General features: G+C 44.5%; 1 protein-coding gene across 1 annotated transcript in view; it reads right to left on the reverse strand.

Moving 5' to 3' along the window:
- The window catches only part of LOC311245936 (dynein axonemal heavy chain 1-like), a gene marked incomplete at both ends in the record, with an annotated part of 135,727 nt that overhangs the window by 24,378 nt on the left and 89,099 nt on the right, over nt 1-22,250 (reverse strand). Inside the window, 12 exons of the mRNA XM_084335960.1 lie at nt 1,356-1,581; nt 4,393-4,553; nt 6,929-7,078; nt 10,748-10,867; nt 11,054-11,179; nt 12,051-12,182; nt 17,586-17,777; nt 17,870-18,037; nt 18,204-18,395; nt 18,636-18,821; nt 19,948-20,058; nt 21,199-21,390. Coding sequence (XP_084192086.1) covers nt 1,356-1,581; nt 4,393-4,553; nt 6,929-7,078; nt 10,748-10,867; nt 11,054-11,179; nt 12,051-12,182; nt 17,586-17,777; nt 17,870-18,037; nt 18,204-18,395; nt 18,636-18,821; nt 19,948-20,058; nt 21,199-21,390 — 1,956 coding nt within the window. The remainder of the gene's footprint in view (nt 1-1,355; nt 1,582-4,392; nt 4,554-6,928; nt 7,079-10,747; nt 10,868-11,053; nt 11,180-12,050; nt 12,183-17,585; nt 17,778-17,869; nt 18,038-18,203; nt 18,396-18,635; nt 18,822-19,947; nt 20,059-21,198; nt 21,391-22,250) is intronic.

Genomic DNA, 22,250 nt, shown 5'->3' on the forward strand with positions numbered 1-22,250 from the left:
ATTGTTCACCAAACAGTGCTGAACTCGAGTGCTACATTCTTGAGTGCATAGTAGTAAAGACATAATAGTATTAGCATAGTAGGTAGTGGGCTAGTAGTAGGTGTGCCAGGTCAAGGACCTTGACGTGGATTTGTGCGGCAGTGGGAAGCCGAGCCAGTGCAGCTCTCTGAAAAGCTTTGCTACTGGAACAGGCTTATAGGTATATCAATGGCACATCTATAAAGTATGATGTCTGGTGGAGAGGCTCACATGTGTTTCAGGTCACAGATGCACAAAGGAGAGGGGACTTAGTTATAAGTTACAGCTGCTGTCAAAGGAGAAAGGACTTAGTTATAAGTTATTGTCATGGTTTTTGCTTTATTTCACCTTTCTGTGAAGGGACGGCTGTCTATTTTCATCTCCTGTGAGGGATAGCCGTCAATCCCTGGGCCCTCATTTATCAACAATGCGTAGAAACTGTTCTATTTCCGTTCCTACGCGCAGAATTTAGAATGTGTGTACGCACAGAAAAATCGGGATTCATCACACGTGCGTACACGGGTCCTACGCACACCTGCAAGTACTCCGTGTTGATAAATGCCACTTGTTCTACGCTCCGCGCTCGTGCACGATTTTAAGTATTTGCATATAGAACCGCCCGTAATTATCCACATACGGTAATGAAACACCCCCATGAAATGCGGAAAAATTGACTAAGCCGCGCTAACGCGTGTTATGGGAGAAATACGCGACAGGCTGACAGACGTGTACACGGTGATGTCGGATATGATATCTATTAACTTCCTAAAGACCATTGCTGCCTGGGCAGCGCAAAACACTAATAAAGACTGTTAACCACTGTTTGCCGTTGGTGTCATTAATAACCATGCTGGAATATGACTGCCTTTTTTCCGTTTCGTTCGATTAATACCCAGGGATTAAAGTTCTCCGTCAATTTGATTCCAGATCGCGACGGATTTTCCGTAAATTTTCTACCTGCATGGTTTAATATGATTTGTAGAGGCATACAATCTATTTTGATGTCGGTATTAGGTAGCCTATATAAATTATATATAATAGCATAGCCTAGATTATGTGTTGTATCCAATCTCTAATGTTATGCAACAAACACAGCATATTGATAATGTTGATGTGAGCACCAGGCTACAGCATAGTGTTGATGTGAGGACCAGGCTCCTACAGCATACAGTAGTTGTGGCTTCACTACAGCCACCGATTTCATGTGAAAATTGTCGATCCACATCCATACTATCACTAGGAAAATGTTCTGACCATCGATACACGAAAAGGGCATTGATGCCAAGCCTAGTAAACAGACACAAAAATCTCCAGCGGAGCCCCCTCCTCTGTCTGACCTGGATCTCGCCGGCCTTGATCTTGGAGGCCCCCAGCACTCGGATGAGCTCCTCGTCGTCCACAGGGTTCCCCTCGGAGGAGCTGAGACGGAACAGGATCTGGTCTTCAATCTCCTTCAACTCCTGCTTCATCTGGGCATTGCTGACGATCAGCTGGTTCTTGGCCTCCTCCAGGTCCGGACGCTCCTCGGCCACCACCCGGCCCAGCAGCTGGTCCTCCAGGCCACTGGGGACAAACACACACAAGTTAGAATGTTCCATCGCAGACATCTTGGTCTGAGATGACAGACAACAGGTGATTGTAATCAAATAGCAGGTGATTATCATTAAATGCCAACTGCAGTCAATGAGCTGTCGCTCTACACCATATTGTATGAGAACACTATGAATAATAGTCTCTACTAGTCTCTATTAGTCTCTACTAGTTTCTATTCATCTCTACTAGTCTCTATTAATCTCTACTAGTCTCTATTAATCTCTACTAGTCTCTATTCATCTCTACTAGTCTCTATTAATCTCTACTAGTCTATTAATCTCTACTAGTCTCTATTCATCTCTACTAGTCTCTACTAGTCTCTATTCATCTCTACTAGTCTCTATTAGTCTCTACTAGTCTCTACTAGTCTCTATTCATCTCTACTAGTCTCTATTAGTCTCTACTAGTCTCTACTAGTCTCTATTAATCTCTACTAGTCTCTATTCATCTCTACTAGTCTCTACTAGTCTCTATTAATCTCTACTAGTCTCTATTAGTCTCTACTAGTCTCTATTAGTCTCTACTAGTCTCTACTAGTCTCTATTACTCTCTACTAGTTTCTATTCATCTCTACTAGTCTCTATTAGTCTCTACTAGTCTCTACTAGTCTCTATTACTCTCTACTAGTTTCTATTCATCTCTACTAGTCTCTATTAATCTCTACTAGTCTCTATTAGTCTCTACTAGTCTCTATTACTCTCTACTAGTTTCTATTCATCTCTACTAGTCTCTACTAGTCACACATTCATACTAAAATACCGTCTAGAGTATAAATATGTTTTTATCGTTTTCTGCAGTATTTCATAGAACGTGAGATATAGGCATAAATGCATATATTAGATTATCAAATGCAGTTTGATACCGATCAACGTTATATTAAAAATTTCAACTGTACATGGTCCTAAACGTCATGACTGATCATCAGCGGGTGAACGAAGGGGGGGGGGGGTCGTTTATAATGCAATGACCGACGTTAAATGATTTATGTAGTATGGGTGATATATTGATCAGAGCAGTTTATATCGAAAATGATAAAGAAAAACGCTGAAACTCACCCCAGTCTCCTCGTAGCGTTGGGCGATGAGAGTGGAGCAAACAGATCCTAATTATGGGATGTTGATCGATGCGATCCATTTCCGGTTTGTATATTACTAATACACGTCCAAATCATGTTGATTATTGAGTTATGGCAAAGATCCATATCGACAGTGTCTGTATTGAGCCCCGGGACGATAAACGAGTGGCCGGACGAAAATAGGCGACGGACCGAGCTACAATGGGCACTTCCGGTTTGGCAACTTGCCGATCGGCCACCAGGTGGCGGTATTGAAGCGTTGCAGAGTTGTGATGGCTCAGACAGCATCAGCCAAGACTCCGTGGGTGAAATATGAATACCATGACGAAAATATGAAATATTGATCTCAAACACGCCTTACGGCGTGATTGGCAGACAACGCATGGCGGAGAAACCCGCCTTAACACGTGATTGACGGAGAATGGGTTAATCTCTACTAGTCTCTATTAGTCTCTACTAGTCTCTATTAATCTATATTAGTCTCTACTAGTCTCTATTAGTCTCTACTAGTCTCTATTAATCTATATTAGTCTCTACTAGTCTCTATTAGTCTCTATTAATCTCTACTAGTCTCTACTAGTCTCTATTAATCTATATTAGTCTCTACTAGTCTCTATTAATCTATATTAGTCTCTACTAGTCTCTATTAGTCTCTATTAATCTCTACTAGTCTCTACTAGTCTCTACTAGTCTCTATTAGTCTCTACTAGTTTCTATTCATCTCTACTAGTCTCTATTAGTCTCTACTAGTCTATATTAGTCTCTACTAGTCTCTACTAGTCTCTATTAGTCTCTACTAGTCTCTATTAATCTCTATTAGTCTCTATTAGTCTCTATTAGTCTCTACTAGTCTCTATTAATCTCTATTAGTCTCTATTCGTCTCTACTAGTCTCTATTAGTCTCTACTAGTCTCTATTAATCTCTATTAGTCTCTATTAGTCTCTACTAGTCTATATTAGTCTCTACTAGTCTCTACTAGTTTCTACTAATCTCTACTAGTCTCTATTAGTCTCTATTAATCTCTACTAGTCTCTACTAATCTCTACTAGTCTCTACTAGTCTCTATTAATCTATATTAGTCTCGACTAGTCTCTATTCATCTCTATTAGACTATATTAGACTCTATTGGTCTCTACTACTCTCCTCAAGTTTAGACAGGACTAATAGACAGTCAGGATTCTCCACACTAATCTAATCGTCTATTTTATCAACAAATGTGTAAAACCTCTTTTCACAAATTGCTGTCCTGCCAAGGTAATCATGTAAAATGGTCTTTGTGTCTAATGTTAGTGTTAATCCAAAAAGTACAAACATCTGTGAATAATACTGCTATGATGCCAGAGAAAAGTGAGAAACATTTTCGGGTAAAACTGAACACAACATGAAAATAACGAGTGCAAAAATACGCACACGCACGCACGCACGCACGCACGCACGCACGCACGCACGCACGCACGCACGCACGCACGCACGCACGCACGCACGCACGCACGCACGCACGCACGCACGCACGCACGCACGCACGCACGCACGCACGCACGCACGCACACACACACACACACACACACACACACACACACACACACACACACACACACACACACACACACACACACACACACACACACACACACACACACACACACACACACTGTAAACAACAAGGTGCAGGAGTGTATATGAAGCCACCGTAAGTGCGCCTTACCTGGGTGAGAGAGTGAAGTTAATGAGCGTGACCTTGGTAGCGATCTCTGGAGAGTAGTGTGGGTTGGGCAGCTTGGTGGTGATGTACAACTTGAAGTTCTCATGGTAGGGGATCTCGGTGTCTCCCAGCTTCAGCACGGTTGTGCCCTGCACCTTGTACGTCTGAGGCCACAACACACAGATGGCTACAGTCCTGAGGGCCCTCATTCATCAACGTGGACGTAGAACTTGACCTACTTCCACACGTAAGCACGGAATGTAGAACTAGCGTACGCACAGGGAAGTCGGCATTCATCACACGTGCGTACGCAGGCTCTATGGTCCTCCGTGTTGATGAATACCACTTTGTTCTACCGTCAATGTTCGTGCATGATTATCCATATATGGTCATGAAAATGAGGAAACACCCCCCATGGGATGTGAAATAATGGACGGACCCGAGCGGAACCCTGAGAAACTCCACGAAGATTGTTCACTGCTGTCGAACCAAGAAGACACTATCGCGTATTGTGGGATAAATAAAAGGCGGACTCGTAAACGGTGATGTCAGATATCAACGGCTCCCTAAGACCATTGCTGCAATTCTGCCTGGACAGCTCAAAATACTAATAAAGACCGTTCGTTGACCACTGTTTGGCGTTGGTTGTGTGTCATTATAACCGTGCTGTAATATGAATGCCTTTATTAGTTGTGTTCGATTGGCTATATGATTTTTAGATGCATCTATTTTGTTGTCGGCTAATAAAGACCGCGCTGGAATATGACTGCCTTTTCCCGTGTTGTTTGATTAATATCCCAGGGATTAAAGTTCTCCTCAATTTTATTCCAAATCGCGATGGATCTCCCGTCAATTTTCTACCTGCTGCATATGATTTCTAGAGGCATACTACAATCTATTTTGATGTCAGTATTGGGTAGCCTATATAAACAATATAATACGAGAGCATATACAAGAACAATGAATCTCACTGCATGTATGATAGCCTGCCTTTCAATACATGAACTTGAATTCCATCATGTTTGTGTGCGGGACTCACAAGGCTGTTGTCACAATGGGTGGTACCGGTGTACAGTAATAATAACAGTCCACACAATATCACGATCCATGCCATAGCCTATGTTCTATTAGGACATGATCTGTGACGACAAATGTTCTAGAATGTTTGATTAAGATATCATACTCTGACAGCATGCCTATGAGCAACAAAAACGCGAACTTGAATCCCATCATATACATAGTCTGTCCACTATAGTGTCATTACAATGCGTTTTCTATTCTTTCTTATACAGTAAAAAGGGGGAAGAACACTATATTCATATGACTTGTATTCTGCTTACAGCTTCGAAGTTCCACTTGTTTCGTTTAACGTAAAGCCTTTTAAATATAATCAAAACGTTCCCGTGTTTCTGCGGTCTGCGCAGAATAATAACGAGTTGAGCTTTATGATTTATGATGAATTGAAAATGGGGGACCCTGATGTAAACAAGACGAAAGTTGGTCTGCATCCCCAATTAACAATTGTATGTACTGAGCTGTACTGTACTGTACCCATTCTGCAATCTGTTAATAAACTTTCCAATCAATCAATCAATCAAGCTACGCGGAGCGCAGTCAGTCAGTAGCCTACACCCCGTATATTCCGATAACGCTATATAAACCATGCTGCATTCATTCTGAGAGAAAGATCTATTATTCCAAATGCTATTTATAGGGTTTTGACCATAATTACACTACTGTTGCTATTTTACAATGAACTATAATGAACTACGGTTCGTACAGAACGTGCCAGTGTTATTATGCACAGAAGCTCATTTCCTTGTTGTAATAATATATTCTACCACTGGGCGCTAGGTACGCCAGGTCTGAAATGTGCGTAGATGTAAGCACGAAGTCAAGTTCAAGTTGAAATTGATGAATCCCACTCTTTGCTTAGAAATGATCGTACGCACAGGGTAAGCACAGATCTGTGCGTAGAACACGTTGATGAATGAGGGCCCAGGTGTCCAAATGCTTGTTATATTCACAGTGTTGTAGGGCTGACCCCTATTAGTCGACTAATCGGTAGAACGGAGCCGTAGTCGACTAGCCAACCTCTTAGTCGAATACAAAAAAAATAAATAATAATAATAAAAAAAAAAATTTATCATTATTTCCAAAAGAAAAGAGGCCTAGAAGCGTGGCTAACGCTAATGGCACGCATACCAGAGGCTAACTGCCTACGAAAACAGGCACAGAGGCACTGAAAGAGGATTTCACCCATCTAATGAACACACTAGACAAATATCAAGATGTATCCATCAGTGAACCAATTGCATGCTTTTGCAGAGGACAAGAAGCCTTCAGTCGACTCCTTCAGACATTAAGGACCCCCCACAGCCCAAATGGAATGATACAAAATATATATATATATTTTTTTGTCGACCAATAGTCGACTAACGGCAAATTTTGGCCAATCATAGTCGACCATCCAAATCCTTAGTTGGGGACAGCCCTACAGTGTTGATATATGTGGCTGTGTGTGTGTGGAAGTACGCACCTGTCTCAGCAGGACAGGCTCGAGAGCAGGATCGAGTTCCTCTCCGATGTTCTCCAGCAGGCAGGGTTTACCAAAGCGGATGGCGTTCTCGAGGCTACGCAGGAAGTCCTTGTCGCTGAGCTTGATGATATCCAATCCGTTCTCACGCTCCTGAGAGAAGACAGGATACAAGGATAAGTGAGCAATAAACGGCCATCTACAGATATAATGAACAGCCCTCTACAGATATAATGAACAGCCCTCTACAGATATAATGAACAGCCCTCTGCAGATATAATGAACAGCCCTCTGCAGATATAATGAATGTCCCTCTTCAGCCACTAGGAGCTTGGAGCGCTGTTTCTGCCTGACCTCTGGCCTGCATGCGTTGTTCCTGCCTGACCTCCGGCCTGCATGTTGTTGTTATTCTTCCTTGGCTCAGAAGCTGGCTGCAACACAGCTTTAGACCCGTATTTGACCCTTCTTACAAAAAAGGCTACATTACCTGCCGTGAAGACAGGTGGCAGCAGTGTAGACGCTAACGTTCGGCGTACCGCATACGGTACATCACGCCCGTGTGCGCATCGCAGCACTTTGCTCTCGCCTGTCGGCTCGTTTCTCCCGATCACTCAATACATTGTTTGAAAATGTTGCCGCCTTTTCGATCGTCACCACACTCAACCTATTGCGTGCTTCTCGTCTCAAGTTACGAGACGAAATATCCGGCGAGCGTCATTTGACAAGCAGCTCCGACGAGTGACCACGTCCTGAACTGACCAGTCACCGCTGATGGCAAAAATGATTGACCACCGTTGTAGCCAAGGAGCGTCTGCTCCGAAAGCGATCCCAGACGAGCACTGATTGCAACGAGAAAGGGGCAGAAGAAGACCAACAAGTTCTTTGTCTTGACTCGCACGTCAGAATGAATGGCAGCGGGCGGCCATAACGATTTTGGATAATCACGCTGAATTATTGCGGTACACATATTACAAAAACCTTTGTAAAACACAAACACCCCTTCCTGACAGGGAGCGACGCGAGCGAGCGTGATTGCGAAAATGATTAAAATGTATTAGTTTCAATCAGACTATCCTGACCTGCCGCGAGCGACAGCGAACTGAGCAGCGATGTCGTCCACCCCTCAGATATTCGCTCGCTGTGTCTCTAGTTGAGCGATTACGCGGCCGAGTCCCGCCCCTAAACACTTTTTATTGGTCAAGAATCGCAGCCCCCCCCCCACGTGTGCTTCCAGGTAACACACACACACAGACACACTCGGACACGCGCCGCCTCATATCAGGACAGTGTCGCGCGCGATTTAGTCTCCAGTTCGCTCGCTCGCTCCCTGTCAGGAACCGGTGTTACTTCAGGCTATAGGACCGCTTATGTTTTCCAGCTCCTACCTCTCAGCTGGAACCCAAAAACAGGCATCTGGCAACAACCCAAAAAAAAATGAAGGAGCAAATATTTTATTTCAGTGTGTTCAAACCTCTGTTTCTCTATTACATTAGCACTCAACGTGCTTTTTTCAGCTCAAAGTATAAAGTATAATAAATCGCAAATTACTTTGGGTATGCAATCGACAGGCGTGTTACGCTAAATGTGGCCGCCTGTTAAGGGGTTAGAACGTTAGCTGTAACTTGAAAGGAAGACCAGAAGAATAGGACGGCCGCGCGAAGAAGAGATCCAATTCTTGTTGCACTGATATATCAAAAAAATTAGTTTTTTTTAGGATTCACTAGGTGTACCCTTGCCTATGTAAGGGGTATGTTAGGATTCACTGTGTACCCTTGCCTATGTAAGGGGTATGTTAGGATTCACTGTGTACCCTTGCCTATATGTAAGGGGTATGTTAGGATTCACTGTGTACCCTTGCCTATATGTAAGGGGTATGTTAGGATTCACTAGGTGTACCCTTGCCTATATGTAAGGGGTATGTTAGGATTCACTGTGTACCCTTGCCTATATGTAAGGGGTATGTTAGGATTCACTAGGTGTACCCTTGCCTATATGTAAGGGGTATGTTAGGATTCACTAGGTGTACCCTTGCCTATATGTAAGGGGTATGTTAGGATTCACTGTGTACCCTTGCCTATATGTAAGGGGTATGTTAGGATTCACTAGGTGTACCCTTGCCTATATGTAAGGGGTATGTTAGGATTCACTGTGTACCCTTGCCTATATGTAAGGGGTATGTTAGGATTCACTAGGTGTACCCTTGCCTATATGTAAGGGGTATGTTAGGATTCACTAGGTGTACCCTTGCCTATATGTAAGGGGTATGTTAGGATTCACTGTGTACCCTTGCCTATATGTAAGGGGTATGTTAGGATTCACTAGGTGTACCCTTGCCTATGTAAGGGGTATGTTAGGATTCACTGTGTACCCTTGCCTATATGTAAGGGGTATGTTAGGATTCACTGTGTACCCTTGCCTATATGTAAGGGGTATGTTAGGATTCACTGTGTACCCTTGCCTATGTAAGGGGTATGTTAGGATTCACTAGGTGTACCCTTGCCTATATGTAAGGGGTATGTTAGGATTCACTAGGTGTACCCTTGCCTATGTAAGGGGTATGTTAGGATTCACTAGGTGTACCCTTGCCTATGTAAGGGGTATGTTAGGATTCACTGTGTACCCTTGCCTATGTAAGGGGTATGTTAGGATTCACTAGGTGTACCCTTGCCTATATGTAAGGGGTATGTTAGGATTCACTGTGTACCCTTGCCTATGTAAGGGGTATGTTAGGATTCACTAGGTGTACCCTTGCCTATATGTAAGGGGTATGTTAGGATTCACTGTGTACCCTTGCCTATGTAAGGGTTATGCGAAGACAAGGGGGGACGGAGTGCCGGGAAATTTCGCTGGGAAATCTCAGTTATTTTCAAATCCCAATATTGACAGCTATGCCCGTGGTAAACTTCAAGAACTTGTCTAGTGTGAAGAAAAACATGTCTAGTGTGGGACCTAGTGGTTCTACTGTGGCACCATGTCCACAAGGATGACATCTGTTTATTAAAAAAGCATCTGTTTATGCAACAAGTGAGGACGACAAACCCAGCCTGGCATGATGAACGTAGATTCCCATGGAGTCCCAGATGCCGCTGTGAGAATTATTTCGTCTTTTTTTACCCGTCATCTGTTCTAGCCTTTGTGAATGTGGGCACACATTCTGAACATGAAAAAGGGAAGTTGTCCGCCTCGTTAATAATTACAAACATTATAGTATTCCTGATGGAAGCAATATATTCTTTTTTTTTTTCACTTTTTCTCCTCCTATTTTTCTGTATTTTCCTCCCGTCCCAATTTAGTCGTTATGCCAATTCCCCCCTCCCCTTCCTGGTCGTTGCGCGCATGTGCCCCCCACTGGTCGGTCTAGGGAGCCCTGAAGTCTATCACATGCTTCCTCCGATACATAGGAGACAGCCAGCAGCCTCTTTTCACCTGGCAGCGAGGACTCTCATTGGTGAGGTGTAACACGTGGGAGGTCACACTACCTTCACCATTTCCCTCCCTTGCTGTGCAGGCGCCCTGACCGACCTGTAGGAGTCGCTGTTTACAACGACCAGATTACCACCCCCCGGCTTCCCTCCCGCTGACACTGCCAATTGTGCCAGTATGACGGCCGGCCAAGCCGGAGGCACCGCTGACAGCCGGATTCGATACCAGTGTCTCTGCGGTGGTAGACAGACACTTAGTCCGCTGTGCTACTCGGCCGCCTGGAAGCAATAATATATTCTAAACTACATAATTGAATTGGGCCTTTCAATTATGCTCTCTGCTGACCTCTGCAGGCGGTCACTGTGTAGTGCGTGTGATGAAGGATGAAGCCTCACTCACCCTGTTCTTGATCCATCTGTTGGCCTGTCCCTGAGGGTCGATGAACAGAGGCCAGCGCTCACAGAACTGGCTGATGATACCATTCTCCACTGAAAGGTTGTCGTTTGGCAAACCTGCTATCTACGTATACACATAATACAAAATACACAGCAGCTCAAGCAGGCGAGTCGACCAACAGACTGTTAAGGCAGAATCAACACGGTGGGATGCTATTGGAAGTTAAATGTGCTTTGTGACATTTGAGATGTTATCTAAGCGGGTTTTTATGCTGCGACTGAAGGTCAACTGATAAAAGGCTGGTCTGACCTGCCAGGAGCGGATCTTCACGGGGTCCCCCAGGGTGCTGATCACGTTGGGCGCTTCGGTGTGAGGAACACTCCGGTCTGTGAAGCCACGCAGCCACTCGTCTGCCATGGCTGCCCGGTACTCTCCCTGAGGACAGACAATACATGCCTTCATAGTACTCTCCCTGAAGACACACAGACAATACATGCCTTCATAGTACTCTCCCTGAGGACACACAGACAATACATGCCTTCATAGTACTCTCCCTGAGGACACACAGACAATACATGCCTTCATAGTAACAATAATACACACCTGATACCTTATTCTAGCACATTGTCCACTTCAATCAAACAGTGTCCTACATTTAGACACAGTGTCCTCAGGAAGCGGGAGAGACCTGTTACATTATTGACCCCTGCCTGCCTGGCTGACCACCCTGCCCCGCACACGCTCCCTGGACTGTACGAGATTCTCCCCGTGTAACTCGACCCCTGCCCGGATACCCGTCTATTGCGGTCTTATTAAATACACCTGTACCAGGTTTTAACAAGACCTGTCTGCCGTTCTCTTTGTCTGCATATTGGGTTCCATACGCCTAGCCCTGACATTATCAGTCTTACACTGTACTCATAACTACCATCATTATACCACTATATCCAATATATAGTCCATATATCAATATACCACTGTATGATAGCAATGTACAATAACACTGTACACAATGTACATATATATATATATCCATACCTACTCTTATTAGTTAAACCACTGGCTATTATGGTGTATTACCAGTGTATTCATACTTGTACCACTGTATAAAATAATACTGTACAAACATTAGCTTAGCATATTTACTCATATATACTCCACATAATTTTCACTGCAACATACTGTATACTGCAATGCACTTTGCACTCTGGTTAAATGCCATCTTCATTTCATTGTACTCTGAACTTGTACTTGTGCAATGACAATAAATAGAAGTGTGTAGGCAGTGACAATACAACCCACTTACAGTGAAGGGTCCCAGGTAGGCCACGTATGATGCAGCCAGAAGCACATCTCCTGTCACGTTACTGATCATGTACTCCAGGTGATCCACCGCCTCCGTCCAACGCACCTTCTCGTCCGCCAGCCCGCCTATCAGCTGGAAAGAGTCAGCGCAGATAGATCAGACAAAAAGAGACAAAAACAGAGTTCCCACTCTAGGAAATTACTTTCCTGCTTCTAATTGTCTAATTTATAGCCTTCTGATTTCCCACAACCATTTAAAAATGTTTCAATACTTCCATGACTAATCTTTATCTCCAGGTCTTCCAGGATCCAACCTTTATATGACGTGCATTCTAATGGGTGTAGCTTACAGCTTATATTGTTGATACTAGAAGAGAATAAATAAAGTTTGACTGACTTGCAAACAGGGTGAATATCTACACCCTATACCAGGGGTGGCCAACCCGCGGCTCGCGAGCCGCATGTGGCTCTTTGCCCGTCAATGTGTGGCTCTTCCATCCAAAAAAAAAAAAAATTAATTATAATATATATATATATATTGTATGTCACTCATTCCATAAGGACGTAGAATAAACATTTACAGATTTTTTTTTAAATGGCCATTTGCATGTTCTTGGTATCTGAATCTAGGGACATCTATGGATCTCAGGGAATGTATTCCCAGTGTCAGAAATAGTGTGTCTGTTACTAGGCTTGAGTAAATTGTAATGAACCAAAGGAGAATATCAATTCTATTTAAAAAATAAAATGATCTTTTACTGTGAATAACACCATGCTAAAATTTACCAGACCTGAAAAATCTAAGCAAATGAATAAAGGGAAGATGATTAAACAGAAGGTTTTGTAGATACAGCACTGAATTCTGCCATCTTTTTTATAATGTAAATTTCTCCACCATTGTTTCATCATATTGCAACACCGTTTTTTGCTAGACGTTCACAGAAAGGTAGAGAAACTAACTGCGTTCTGTTTTATGGCAATAACGTTCAGGTTTGTGGGAGATAATCCCAAAAAATAAGAGAAATAAAAAGGTAAATCCAGAAGTCAGATGATTGACAGGGGCTGGTGTGAGCTGGGTAGGGAAATTCGAAAGCCCTGAGTTTCTTCCTTCAAAAGACTACACTCACTTTTTGCTGCTCCACTTCCTCCTGTCAATATGCGCCGGTTTCCGACTCAATGCCCTGAGATTTCTATAATCTTATATTTCACTAATAACAGTTAAAATCATTGGTAAACAGACGTAATGCTGAAAATATACACTTTTACTGTATATCTCGAGCTTAAGAGGTTAACCCTGTGAGGCCCAAATTAAAAAGACATTAGCAACTTCAGAGGCCAGAGGGTGGGACATATAAACACATTTACTATCAAATAGCATTGTGAGGCTGAACAACAGGACCAATTGACTATACATGTGCTTAACATTTTTTAAATAAACATTTACAGACTTTTTTTTTAATGGCTAAAAGGGATTTTGTAATTTTGCAACCGTGAGTCTCACAGGGTACTTTTAACCCTGTGAGGCCCAAATAAAAAAAACATTAGCAACTTCAGAGGCCAGAGGGTGAGACCTATAAACACATGAAGGGTGCCGTGACTGAAAAAAAAATTGAGAAACGCTGGTATATGGTGTGGCTCTTTGTGGTACCACAGTAATTTTTGTGGCTTAGTCTCTGACTGGTTGGCCACCCCTGCCCTATACCTACATACCGTATCTAAGATCTACTGACACTGATCTTATTTCTGAAGAGTAGCCAATGTCCTTGCTTCTATCACGAGAATGCATTTACCGTATTTCCAAGTAAAGGTGCTTGCATAGTCTCAAAGTACATGGCACACACAAGCAGGGCTTGACATTAACACCCGCCAAATGCTGGTAGAATTCGGCAGTGGCATGTAACTCTGTCACTCTTACCAGCCACTTTGTCGGGTAGACCGTTTTAGAGTCGTAGTGAAGTCTCTCTCTCTCTCGGAATGCAGTGCGCGCTTACTTGCATTGCGCATAATGAGTCTCTTTCTCTCTCTCTCTCTCTCTCGGAACGCAGTGCGCGCTTACTTGCGCCGAGCATAATGAGAGTATCTTTATCTCTTTCTCTCTCGGAACGCAGTGCGTGCTTACTTGCGTTGCGCGTAATGAGTCTCTCTCTCTCTCGGAACGCAGTGCGCGCTTACTTGCGTCACGCGTAATGAGAGTATCTCTCTCTCTCGGAACGCAGTGCGCGCTTACTTGCGTCGCGCGTAATGAGAGTCTCTCTCTCTCTCTCTCGGAATGCAGTGTGCGCTTACTTGCGTTGCGCGTAATGAGAGTCTCTCTCTCTCGAACTCTCGGAACGCAGTGCACGCTTACTTGCATCGAGCATAATGAGTCTCTTTCTCTCTCTCTCTCGGAACGCAGTGCACGCTTACTTGTGTCGAGCATAATGAGTCTCTTTCTCGCTTTCTCTCTCGGAACACAGTGCACGTGTAACCCAGGTTTCAGATTCATAACTATTTAAGTCATAGGAACATAAATAGTTAATGCCATTGAATAAGAACATAAATAGTTAAGGCTATTATGTAAGAACATAAGTAGTTAATATTATTGGGTACCAAGTCCTTTGAATTACAGCATTGCTCTTTAATTTACTTCATGACGCGAGATTAGCTCCATGCTACAAGCTAATAACGTTAACGTAGTTTCATTCTGAGTCATACACGAACTGCCCCAAGCTCAATTTGGTTAAATGAAAACTAGGAAGGAACCATTTCAGAAGTACTTATAATTGTATTGATATGCTGTACGATAAGAACAAGGTCTATATACATTTTGAATGTTTTTGAGTTTTATATGAACGTGGGGAACGTTCCATATGCTAGCGCACTTTAGCCTAAATTAGCATGTGGCATATGATAATCCCACGTGCTGTGATAAGATAGCCTACTTTAGCTTAGCATAGCTAAAAGTAGCCTGATTGATTATTCATTCTGAAAGCAATGAAAAGATGATGAAGCGATAAAAGATGGTAAATAGCTTTTATTTTCTGAATGCCTGCTTGACGCAGGCCAGGTTTTTCCAGCACCCCGTTCCACCCTGGGAGCAGTTCCAGACCACCCATCACCACGTGTGCCCACGCGGGACGAGGCGGTGTGCCGGACCGATACAAGATGGCAAGCCAACCCACTGAACCTCTGATATAGCTCAAGGCTAATGCCAGCCTGATTTGAATACCCCTGTTGCTCAACTCCTGTTACCTCAACAGTCCGGTAGGATTGAACTGATTGAACTTGAATCATAGGAACTTCCACGGATTTAACTGACCTATACCCTTCTGATACACAAACTGATTGAATGAGAATACAAGGACATTCCAAGGGCTTCGACCCCGTTCACCTTTTGTTATTTTGATATTGTGTTTTGTATTTGATTTGATATATGGGTACTGATATTTCTCGTATAAGAAGGGAGACTTAAAGGGTAATTACACCCAGTAAGATACTTGAACCACTGATAAAACACTGATATTCTCCTATAAGAAGGGAGACATAAAGGGTAAATACGCCCAGTAAGATACCTGAACTACTGATGTTCTCTTGTAAAGAGGACGAGTTAAAGGGTCAATGTACCCAATAAGATACTTGAATCCCATTGATGACATTGATTATAGTTGAATCACTGATGGTTCTCCTGTAAAGAAAGAAGGTTTAAAGGGTAATTTCACCTAATAAGGTATTTGCATTCCCATAACCTAGAATATTCCATTTGGTACTTTTGTTGTGTTACACCTTCAAAGGAAGAGTCTAAAGGAGCATTTCACCTAATAAGGTATTTGCGTTCCCTGCACATTTAAAGGTTTAAATTAATATCATTTACCTATTGAAGTGATAAACTGATAGTTTACTGACGATAAAAGGATACATCCAATATCCAACCTTGAACCTAGCTTTTAGCTAGAGATAACCTCAGAGACGTCTGAACCAAACCTAATGTGTTGATCCAATCAATCTAGGACTTGATAACGAACTAACCCTCCTTAAAGGAGGTTACGGAAAGAACCTAAAAGGGATACTTCGAACCACTTTACGTCTGTATGTATTGTTACTGTCTAGCTAGCGCGCTTTTAGTTAATAAACTGGTTATTATTATAATTCTGTCTCTGGTCCACTATTCTTTTAATTGTGCATATTACTCCTCTCCTCATTCGTACCTAGAACTGTGCCCGTGGCGAACAGCTGTTACAAGTAAGTGACACAAGTGCTACACACGCTTACTTGCGTTGCGCGTAATGAGTCTCTCTCTCTCTCTCTCTCTCGGAACGCAGTGCACGCTTACTTGCATCGAGCATAATGAGTCTCTTTCTCTCTTTCTCTCCCGGAACGCAGTGCGTGCTTACTTGCGTTGCGCATAATGAGTCTCTCTTTCTCTCTAACTCTCTCGGAACGCAGTGTGTGCTTACTTGCGCCGCGTGTAATGAGAGTCTCTTTCTCTCTCGGAATGCAGTGCACGCTAACTTGTGTCGCCCGTAATGAGTCTCTCTCTCTCTCGGAACGCAGTGCGCGCTTACTTGCGTTGAGCGTAATGAGAGTCTTTCTCTCTCGGAACGCAGTGCGTGCTTACTTGCGTCGCGTGTAGTCTCTCTCTCTCTAACTCTCAGAATGCAGTGCACGCTTACTTGCGTTGCGCGTAATGAGTCTCTCTCTCTCTCTGTCTCAAGTAGCCAAACTTGGATATTTGGATAGAGTGTATGTGTATGTGTGTGTGTGTGTGTGTGTGTGTGTGTGTGTGTGTGTGTGTGTGTGTGTGTGAGATTTTTGGCTGGTGAAAATGCTGAGTGGCTAGTGACTTTGGAAAACCACTAGCCACAGTGGTGAGCCAAGAAGTTAATGTCAATCCCTGCACACAAGTACGAGGACAGTCTGCCTTTCACAGTCCAGGTGGATCAGCTCTTTGATCAGTGCATACTGTATACCGAGCCATATTCTGTATGACACCAGTACGCAAACAATAGATACACACAGACAAAGACATGGTGGTGCCTAGACAGCCTATGCAGTCTATTGAGGTCCACTGTCACTACCCTAGCGGACTCCGGTTCACATGCTACGTCTGGACTATGAAGTGGCATTAAGACCAGATACGATGAGTTACTATCAGCAGGCCTACGTCTGGACTATGAAGTGGCATTAAGACCAGATACGATGAGTTACTATCAGCAGGCCTACGTCTGGACTATGAAGTGGCATTAAGACCAGATATGATGAGTTACTATCAGCAGGCCTACGTCTGGACTATGAAGTGGCCTTAAGACCAGATACGATGAGTTACTATCAGCAGGCCTACGTCTGGACTATGAAGTGGCATTAAGACCACATATGATGAGTTACTATCAGCAGGCCTACGTCTGGACTATGAAGTGGCATTAAGACCACATATGATGAGTTACTATCAGCAGGCCTACGTCTGGACTATGAAGTGGCCTTAAGACCAGATACGATGAGTTACTATATCAACGTCTTTATCAAATCTATCTCGTTTTTCCCATCCGTCTCATTCTCTGACCTCGTCTGCTCGGACCAGGCGATCCTCACACTGCTGGCACTTTCTGGCCAGTTCGTCTCTCTTCGCCAGCAACTTGTCCAACTGGGCCTGCAGAGTGGCGATGCCCTCTTCCACCACCGCTAGCTCCCCCTTGGCCTTGTCCAAGATTGCCTGGGTCTCTGCCAAGTCCTCCTGGGCCTCTTGGAGAGCTTTCTACACGGCACAGGGGTATCAGTGGGAACACGCATTATAATGTTTCACAGAAGCAAACGATGACCAGCTGAAATATGCACTTCTATTCTTACCCGTTTGGGCGCCACACCGCGGGCCACAAAGTGGTAGATATGCATGGCTCGAACCCACTTGCAAATGGAGGTGCAGGCCCCGGACACTTTGGCAATGGCTTCTGGTTGGAAGTCTTCGTTATCCATGTAGGGCTGGATTAATTTAATCACGGAGTCTGGGATGTTATCCTGCAGTAAGGATCAGAGGAGGAAACACGCTCATTTCAACACAGCTTTTTCACATGAAAGAGTTTAAAACAATTTTATTAGGAGAACAAAAAATACAGTCAATACAGTGCATTATGTGAACAATAACGGTCATGTCACGATCAGTTGATGGCATGCAAGGAGCTACCTTATCAAATTTCAATAGGCTGTCGAGGAACTTTCCAGGGTCCTGTAGCAGGGTCTTGCCAGGCGTCCAGTAGTCGTCGACCTTGGTGCCAGGCTTTTCTCCAGGGACCTTCTTGGGCACAACGCCCCTCATGATGCACACTGCCTCCATGACCAGCTTCACCCCAAGAGGCGGGTGCTGCATGGCTCGCACCTACACAAACACCACAGGCCAAGACAACGACATCCATGCAAAATAATAGTATTTTTATTTAGTGGCAGAGGTCATTATTCTCAGCATAGACAATATTAGTAAAAACGTCATATTCTAAGCACATCCTGAGCTAATATTGTACTCCTGTTCAAAGAGGTCATAATTATTCCCGGCATATACAGTCTTAGTAAAAACGTCTAAGCATATAAAATTCTAACAACAAGGTCATGAATCCCTGACCTCCCCGACGTGGCTCTTCTGGAGTGACTTGAGGCTGGAGACAGCAGCGTCCAGGGCTGGCAGAGCCTTGTCCAGGTCTTTCTGGGCGTCTTCAGCGATGGCCGTGGCAAGAACGGCCTTCTCTGTAGCCTTGGCTTCCTCTGCCTGCACCGACGTACGAGTCTGCTCCGCAACCACCGTGTCTATCTGTCGACGCAGAAACACACCTTGAGGAACATGAACAAACTGTAGGTCAGACTACACGTTTTAATAAAGAGGATTTATTAGAATACGATATCCGGGATACTAGGGGTGGGAATCACCAGTTTCATCACGATACGATACGATATCGATTCTTTGGACAACGATACGATATTTGCCGATATCACAAAGTCTGCCACGATACGATACGATTAGATTCAGGTGCCTGCGATCGATATGAGACGATATTATGTGCCCATTTAACACAATCAGTCAAAGTTAGATCAGCTCAAAAAAGGCAACGGAAATATCATTTGACATTTTAATTTTTGAGCTCTTCCAGACATTTAAATGAAAAACAATCTATTGTTTTTAATACAAATAGACCTCCTGTTCACTGTAAAGTGTCACAACATGCAACCTAAAACCCCTTTCTGTCCCAAACCGTTCCTGCAATTGTTTTATGTTGCATGATGATCATGAATACATTTATTATGTATTGTATTTTTTATGTGTAAATATCAACATTATCTGTCCATCCTCAGTACATTTACTATAAATATACTATACTTCATCTGGTCTTTCCAAACACACATGTACACACACACACACAAAGGGAGACTGCCTGCCCCCCCCCCCTTTCTCAGTCCCCACTCTGCTGCTCTCTGTCTATGGCTCTGATCAGGGTTATATTAGCTTGTTGTTAGCTTACGCTAACGTACCGTTAATTTCAGTCTTTAAAGGAATGGCGAGGATTGCAAAGCATGTTAGATGCATTTGACCCGTTCTGGAATAAAACAGCAGGGACTTGTTTTGGGTCGCAAAATAGGCACACTAGCCTTGCTCTGTTACAGATGCTACTGCGTGCTGTGCTGTTGAGCCGAGCGGATACGACTCTGCGGGATTTTCAAAATAAGAGTATCGCAATATGAATAGATATTTTTACGTTGCATCGATCCTATTGGATCATTGATAATAGATCGATATATCGATCTGGATCGATGTATCTTCCCACCCCTACGGGATACTGTTTATACAACGTATCCCATTCACTGATGATTTTTGCATTCGGTTTCCATGGAGACGTTCAAAACGACTGTATACGTCAGGTCTGCTCCTTTTCCTCCTCTACCTTGATCTGCTCCATGGCGGCCTCAGTTTCCTTGGCAGCCTCCTCCAACTGAGGCCTCATAGTCTCCAGCTCCTCCTGCATCACACTCACATCATCGGCTGTCCTCAGCAGCTACAGGGCCACAGTGCAGTAAACATGAGGAAAATTAAATAATTACTGTCAAAGACGATTAGCAACCACCACGATGAGGGAACACATTCACCGACATACTGTACATAATATCAAACTCAATCATGTACATACACAAATCTATCATAGTTATTCTTTGCAATAGTAATAGATGGGGTATAGTGAATTTGCAGTAAATCTAAACATTGGCTATATATACATGTTTGTAATTTCAGAGAGATTTAATAATGTTCTTTTAATTTTCTTCTAATGTCCCGTTTCCTCCAGCGGCTGTGGTGATGTCCTGGCTGTGTTGGTCCACCACCGCTGAGTGACTATAGGGGGACAGACACATACAACAACATAACCCCTAACACGTCCTTCACCCTCGTATGTACTGTAAAGGCACTCAGTACATAGGCACTGTACAAGAAGGGCCAGAGCCGACTCTACTTCCTCAGAAGGCTGAGATCCTTCAATGTCTGTACAAGGATGTTGAGGATGTGCTATGAGTCGGTGGTGGCGGGCGCCTTCTTGTACGCTGTGACCTGCTGGGGCAGCGGACTGAGAGCAGGGGACACAAACAGGCTGGATAAGCTGGTCACGAAGGCCAGCAGCGTGGTTGGGGTGGAGCTGGACTCCCTAGCGAGGGTGGCGGAGAGGAGGAGCCTTGCTAAGCTCCAGGCCATCAGGGAGAACCCCTCCCACCCACTATACACAGACTTGGCTGACAGGAGGAGCATGTTCAGTGCCAGGCTCACACTACCCAAATGCAGCACTGAACGGCACAGGAAGTCCTTCATTCCAACAGCCATCAGACTATACAATGCATCACTGTGCCTCACTGCATCACTGAGCACAGAGTGACAGTTACCATCTTCCTGGACTTAGTTTGAAACAGCACTGTGCAATATTACACCTACTGTAGACCTCAGTATATTTTTACTGTATATTTTATTCCATTTTTATTCTATTTTACTCTACTCTTATCCTAGGCAACTTGATTTGATTCGTTGTATTATTCTAATTCGTGACCTGTTCTGTCTAAATGTTTAAATGTTGAGCGATTTGCAGTGTCAAATTTCCCACGGGACAATAAAAGTATTTCTATTCTATTCTATCTATGTCCTTCCCTGTGTGCACCTTGTCCAGACCGGTCTTCATGCGGTCGCGGTTGCTTTTCAGCTCCTGCTTCTTGTGTCCGATGAGAGCAGAGAAGATGCTGAGCAGGTCCAGGTAGTTACTGGGTGTCACGTAGTTGTGTCGTGACAGTTCAGCCAGAAACTGACCACACTTCCTGGACACCGTCTCGTGGAACTCCACACACATCCTGGTCTGGAGACAGGAGGGAACAGGAGGACACAGGAGGGGACAGGAGGACACAGGAGGGGACAGGAGGAGACAGGAGGGGACAGGAGGAGACAGGAGGAGACAGGAGGAGACAGGAGACAGGAGGGGACAGGAGGGGACAGGAGGAGACAGGAGGAGACAGGAGGAGACAGGAGGAGACAGGAGACAGGAGGGGACAGGAGGGGACAGGAGGAGACATGAGGAGACAGGAGGAGACAGGAGGAGACAGGAGGGGACAGGAGGGGACAGGAGGAGACAGGAGGGAACAGGAGGACACAGGAGGGAACAGGAGGACACAGGAGGGGACAGGAGGGGACAGGAGGAGACAGGAGGAGACAGGAGGGGACAGGAGGAGACAGGAGGAGACAGGAGGGGACAGGAGGAGACAGGAGGGGACAGGAGGAGACAGGAGGAGACAGGAGGGGACAGGAGGGGACAGGAGGGAACAGGAGGGGACAGGAGGAGACAGGAGGAGACAGGAGGGGACAGGAGGAGACAGGAGGGGACAGGAGGGAACAGGAGGAGACAGGAGGGGACAGGAGGAGACAGGAGGAGACAGGAGGAGACAGGAGGGGACAGGAGGGGACAGGAGGGAACAGGAGGAGACAGGAGACAGGAGACAGGAGGAGACAGGAGGAGACAGGAGACAGGAGGGGACAGGGGACAGGAGGAGACAGGGGACAGGAGGAGACAGGAGGGGACAGGTGGAGACAGGAGGAGACAGGAGGAGACAGGAGGGGACAGGAGGAGACAGGAGGGAACAGGAGGACACAGGAGACAGGAGGAGACAGGAGGAGACAGGAGGGAACAGGAGGACACAGGAGACAGGAGGAGACAGGAGGAGA

The sequence above is a fragment of the Notolepis coatsorum genome (genome assembly GCF_963971535.1).
Source record: "Notolepis coatsorum genome assembly, chromosome: 19".
NCBI lineage: Eukaryota > Metazoa > Chordata > Actinopteri > Aulopiformes > Paralepididae > Notolepis > Notolepis coatsorum.